The 6,250-nt window shown below is 45.5% G+C and overlaps 1 protein-coding gene across 1 annotated transcript; it reads left to right on the plus strand.

The window, feature by feature from the left end:
* The first annotated feature begins 2,330 nt into the window (after nt 1–2,330).
* On the plus strand, nt 2,331–4,638 carry PRR23A (proline rich 23A). The gene has a single exon (XM_032144097.2). The coding sequence runs from the start codon at nt 2,331–2,333 to the stop codon at nt 3,126–3,128; it is 798 nt and encodes a 265-aa protein (XP_031999988.1). The 3' UTR covers nt 3,129–4,638.
* The last annotated feature ends 1,612 nt before the right edge of the window (nt 4,639–6,250 follow it).

Raw genomic sequence — 6,250 nt, forward strand, 5'->3', positions numbered from 1 at the left:
CAATAAAAATGAATTAAATATATAAATTTAAGACCTCAAAATATGGGCGGGTGCAGTGGCTCATGCTTGTAATCCCAGCAGAGGATTTGGGAGGCCAAGGCGGGTGGATCACCTGAGGTCAGAAGTTCGAGGTCAGCCTGGCCAACATGGTGAAACCCCATCTCTACTAAAAACACACAAAAAAAATTAGCCAGGCATGGTGGCAGACGCCTGTAATCCCAGCTGCTCGGGAGGCTGAGGCAGGAGAATCGCTTGAACCCCTGAGGCGGAGGTTGCAGTGAGCCGAGATCGTGCCATTGCACTCCAGCCTGGGCAACAAGGGCAAAACTCCGTCAAAAAAAAAAAACCCGCAAAATATAAAACTACTATAACAAAACATTGGGGAACTCTCCAGGACTTTGATCTGGGTAAAGATTTCTTGAGTAATAATCCACAAGCACAGGTAACTAAAGCAAAAGTGGATAAATGGGATCACATCAAGTTAAAAAGCTTCTACACAGCAAAGGAAACATCAGCAAACTGAAGAGAATGAAAGAAATTATCTGCAAACTACTCATCTGACAAGGGATTCATAGCCAGAATACATAAGAAGCTCAAACAACTCTATAGGAAAAAAATCTAATAATCCAATATAAAAATGGGCAAAATAACTGAATAAATATTTCTCAAAAGAAGACATACAAATAGCAAACAGCTATGTGAAAAGGTGCTCAACATCACTGATCATCAGACAAATGCAAATCAGAACTACAATGAGATATCATCTTACCCCAGTTAAAATGGCTTTTATCCAAAAGACAGGAAATAATAAATGCTGGCAAGGATGTGGAGTAAAGGGAACCCTCGTACACTGTTGGTGGGAATGTAAACTCGTAAAAACCACTACGGAGAACAGTTTGGAGGTTCTGCAAAAATCCAAAAATAGAGCTACCACATGATCCAGCAATCTCACTGTCACGTACATAATCAAAAGAAAGAAAAGCAGAATATTGAAGACATATCTGTGCTCCCATGTTTATTGGAGTTTTATTCACTATAGCCAAGATTTGGAAGCAACCTAACTATCCATCAACAGATGAATGGATAAAGAAAATGTGGTACATATACACAATGGAGCACTATTCAGCCATAAAAAAGAATGAGATCCTATCATTAGCAACAACATGGATGGAACTGGAGGTCATTATGTTAAGTGGAATAACTCAGGCACAAAAAAACAAACTTCTCATGTTCTCACTTATTTATAGCAGCTAAAATTTAAAACAATTGAACATATGGAGAGAGTAGAAGGATGGTTACCAGAAGCTGGGAAGGGTAGTGAGGGTGGGGGCAAATAGAAATGGTTAATAGGTACAAAAAAATAGAAAAAATGAATTAAAATCTAGTATTCGATAGCGGAACCGGGTGACTATAGTCAATAATAATTTAATTGTACAATTTAAAATAAAGAGTATAATTGGATTGTTTGTAACACAAAGGATAAATGCTTGAGAGGATGGATACCCCATTTACCACGATGAGATTACTATGTATTGCAGGCCTGTATCAAAGTATCTCATATAACCCATAAATATATATACCTACTATATACCCACAAAAATTAAAGTTCACTTATCAAAGCAAAATTTTCATTTCTAATTTCTATCACAAATGAAGAAACTTTTTAGAACCACGTAGGAAGGGTGGGGAAAGAGCAGTGAGTATGAGTTAAAGCTCTTTTTCAGATATTCCTGGAAAATCTTAGAAGAGACATTTAGACGTAAGCTACTTACAAAAGTAAGCAAGCAGTTTCTGAAATTGTGTTTTGGCTTTTTTCTTAACCAAGATAAAAGCAATTACCGCCATTGGGTCCCACAAGCACATCCAAGGAACCTTCCCCTACAGACACAAAGACACTCCCCCACCCCCCCCAGCCCCCCCCCCCCCCATCCCCCCCCCCCCACCTCGCTCTTGCTCTAATTGATCCAATCATCTCTAGGCCACGCCCACCGCAGAGCACTGTCGGGAGGCGGGGCCTATATTGACACATCCTGGTGCGCCCAGATCACCTGACGTCCCACGTTATTAGTCATCGGACGTGCATCCGGGTCTGCGCCAGGAAGGCCCAAGATTCCATCGCGCGAGGCTCTCTCAGCAGCACGGACTGCGGTCTCCGGGAGGCGCCCCTGGAGCTCCGAGGACTCGCCCCGCGCCGTGCGGTCCTTCGCCCCTTCCGCCCCAACCCGCCTCACCTACCACCGACACCTGTTACCTCAAAGAGGACTTCGCCGCCCGCGCTCCCCACGTCCTCTGCTAGGCCCAAGAGCGCCGTCCGCAGCGCCGTCGAAGCTATGGGCAGCAGGCCCCGCAGCCCCAGCGCCTTCCCTGCGCCCTGGTGGGGACAGCAGCCAGGAGGACCCTGCCCTGCCAAGCGCCTCCGATTGGAGGAGCCCGCGAGCCCCGAACCCCGCGTGGCGCCCAGCCTGGAAGACCCGGCAGGAACCCCGGCCGTGGGCGCGCTCACCTCCGTAGTCGTCCTGGCCGCGGGCTGTGCCCTGCGTGTGCCCCTGGACGACGTCGACCTGGTGCTGGAGCCCGCACCAACGTCGATCCTGCGAGTGTCTCTCGGTGGACACACCCTCATCCTGATCCCCGAGGTCCTCCTGAGCTCCGTCGACGAGCGCTTAGAACCGCAGGACGACTCGTCTGCCGGCCTGGAAGTGGACGTTTTCCTGGGCGCTCTCAGGGAGGACGTCGTCGTCGAGCTGGAATTCTGCGCATCTGTCCCAGAGATCGCCGCCCAGGAAGAGGCCTACGAGGAGGACGCGGACCCCGAGTTTCCGGAGCTCCGGATGGACGCCGCAGCCGGCTCAGCCGCTGGGCTCTACTCCTCCGCTAGAAGTATGTTCAGCCCCTGTTGGGAGGGCCCCATCCCAGAACCCTGTGCTCTGGCCCCCAACCCCAGTTCAGAGAGACGCTCTCCACGCCCCATCTTCGACCCGGAATTCCACCTTCTGGAACCTGTCCCCAGCTCACCTCTCCAACCTCTACCTCCCTCTCCGCGCGTGGGGGGTCCAGGTCCCCACGCGCACCTGCCGCTCCCGAAACGCCCTCCGTGCAAGGCCCGCAGACGACTGTTCCAGGAATGAACTGCTTCCCACAATCCCTTGCCACCGGCCGCAGGTTCGTGTGGATCCTCCAAGACTCACTGTGAGGACTTGCCACCGCCTGGAAATGCAGCATCTTCATTCGTCGACAGTGGGCAGTTGGATTACTGTTGTTTGGGTGGGTTGGTTGGTTGGCTGGCTGGCTGGTTGGTTTTTTGGCAGAATTCCTTGGTAAGTGGCAGGCAAGGACATGAAAAAAGAAAAGCAGATTCTGGCAAGCACCTTTACCAAGAAGAGTAGACCACACATAACCAGTCATGGATTTTCAGATCCCTTGCCTTTGCTGCAGGAGCTGTTACTTCTGCCTTTGTCACCTTCGGCCAACTGTATCCTCAGTTTCACCCCTACTCTTGCTTAAAGCTCCCTTCAGTTTTCTTTAAAATTCCCCCCTTTTTTATCACCTCCGTACACCTATCCGTTCTCTCCAATCCAGATCATTGTCCTTCCTTCTTTTTGCAGTTACGAATTTACCTATACGATTTCTCCCAACATCCTCTGAAGGGCTTCTGACCACTGATTTTATTTTCCCCTTGCTCTCCTTAACTCCTTTTCCTGGACCTGGACAATCAAGATAAATGCATATTAGGTTAGATAGTAAACAAACAACATTCAAATGTAATGAATGCACTGGAGCTTTTGGAAGTGTTTCTGCAAATAAGAATTTAAGGGCCGGGCGCGATGGCTCACGCCTGTAATCCCAGCACTTTGGGAGGCCGAGGTGGATGGATCACCTGCCGTCAGGAGTTCTACACTAGCCTGGCCAACATGTCGAAACCCCGTCTCTACTAAAAATACGAAAATTAGCCGGGCATGGTGGCATGTGCCTGTAATCCCAGCTACTAGCGGGGATGAGGCACGAGGATCGCTTGAACCTGGGAAGCAGAGGTTGCAGTGAGCCGAGATCGTGCCATTGCACTCCAGCCTGGGCAACAGAGTGAGACTCCATCCCAAAAAAAAAAAAGAAAACGAAAAAAACAAGAATTTAAAAATTAGTGAAAGCAATATTTAATGAGGGAAAGTAGGAAGTTGTGACACTTTCATTCCAGCAGCAGCTTGTACAATGACATATTCTGTGTACTTTAACCAATGAGTATTCCTGAATTTCAGGGCAGTGTGGGCTTCACCTTGATTTCCTCTCAGGGGTACTCACTCAGCTTCACCGCATGGACAATTTGGTCTAATTTATTTTTGAGAGTTTTTTTCATGCTTTTGAGTCCATCACCCTGAATTGGCAGTCGTTATTTCTTAGTATTATTTCCTTAATGTCTTTTTAACTATAAAGGAAAGAAAATATTACACATAATGTTGTCATATCCTTTGATCCCCACTCTTCTCCCCCATTCCCAGGGGATTCACATCATGACACAAAGTTGGTGGATATCATTCTAGTCAATATAGGAAAGCTACGTATACATATATATATGTATGTATAGATATAACTAAGCAATGTTTATGTTGTTTTCTGGACAATTAAATTTATATAACTACCTCATATTCTCCAGTTTTTTTCTCAACTTTATTTTCGAGATGACATAAATATGTGTAGTTCATTTCTTCTAAAGATTCCAGTATCCATCATATGATTGTGATATTTTATTTGTTCTTTATTTATTTGTTTATTTATTGGAGACAGGGTCTCATTCTGTCACCCCGGATGGAGTGCAGTGGCACGACTGAGTGGACTTGAACTCCTGGGCTCAAGAGATCCTTTGCCTCAGCCTCCCAAGTAACTGGGACTACTGGTGCGCACTCCCACACCCACCTAAATTTTTTAAATTTTTTTTTTTTAGAGATGGAGTCTCACTATGTTGCCCAGGCTGATTTCAAACTCCTGGCCTCAAGCAGTCCTCCTGACACAGCCTCCGAAAGTGCTGGAATTACAGAAGTGAGCTACTGCACCTGGCCTCAGATTTATTTTTATTTTTGTTTTGGGGGGCTTTCTTAGATACAAGGTCTCTCTCCATCACCCGGGTTGGAGTGTAACGGCACAATCATAGCTCACTACAGCTTTGAACTCCTAGGCTCAAGCAGTCCTCTCACCTCAGCCTCCCAAGTGGCAGGGACTACAGGCACAAACCACGATACCCAGATAATTTTTTAATTTTTTGTGGAGACGGAGTCTTGCTCGGTTGCCCAGGCTTGTCTTGAACTTCTGGGCTCAAGCGATCCTCCTGCCTCCCAAAATGCTGGGATTACAGGCATGAGCCACTGCACCCAGCCTCAGACTTCTTATAAATATGACACCAAAAGCACAATCCTTAAAGAAATAGTGTGATGACGGGCCTCATCCAAATGAAGAACTTTTGTTCTCCAAAGACACTGTTAAAATGAAAAGATAAGCCACGGATGGAAAAACATATATTCACAAGGCAAATATCTAATAAAGGACTTGTGTGTCCAGAATAACACTTTCAAAATTGAGTAAGAAAACACTTTTTAAAAAGGCAGTAAAATCAAGACACTCAAAAATACAACCTTCACAATGACTAGCATCAAATTAAAGATTATTAATTATATGAATGTGCAGAAAAATGTGACCCACAAACAGGAGTAAAAATAGTTGATAAAGTTCTTTATATTTTTTTATATTAGCCTTTTATCAGATGTATGGTTTGCAAATATTTTCTCCTAATCTGTGGGTTGTCTCCTCATTCTCTTGTTTCCTTTGCTGTGCAGAAACTTTTTAGTTTGATTCAATCCCATTTGTTTATTTTTGCTTTTCTTGCCTGTGCTTTGGGGGTCATATCCAAGAAATCTTTGCCCACACCAATGTCATGGAGCTTTCCCCCTCTGTTTTCTTCTAGCCATTTTACAATCTGGGGTCTTATATTTAAGTCTTTAACCTATTTTGAGTTGATTTTTTTCTTTTATTAAAAAATCTAATCATATTTTCTATGCCAAATTTACTTCCCAATCTTTTTTTTTTTTTTTTTTTTTGAGATGGAGTCTCACTCTGTCACCCAGGCTGGGGTGCAGTGACACAATCTCAGCTCACTGCAACCTCTGCCTCCTGGGGTCAAGCAATCCTGCCACCTCAGCCTCCCAAGTAGCTGAGATTACAGATGCAAGCCACCATGCCCAGCTAATTTTCATATTTTTTGTAG

This window comes from Hylobates moloch, unplaced genomic scaffold (assembly GCF_009828535.3).
Source record: "Hylobates moloch isolate HMO894 unplaced genomic scaffold, HMol_V3 SCAFFOLD_22, whole genome shotgun sequence".
In the NCBI taxonomy this organism is placed as follows: domain Eukaryota; kingdom Metazoa; phylum Chordata; class Mammalia; order Primates; family Hylobatidae; genus Hylobates; species Hylobates moloch.

Excerpts from the sequence above, each read along its gene's own strand:
- PRR23A (XM_032144097.2), top strand. The coding sequence starts at position 2,331 with ATGGGCAGCAGGCCCCGCAGCCCCAGCGCCTTCCCTGCGCCCTGGTGG.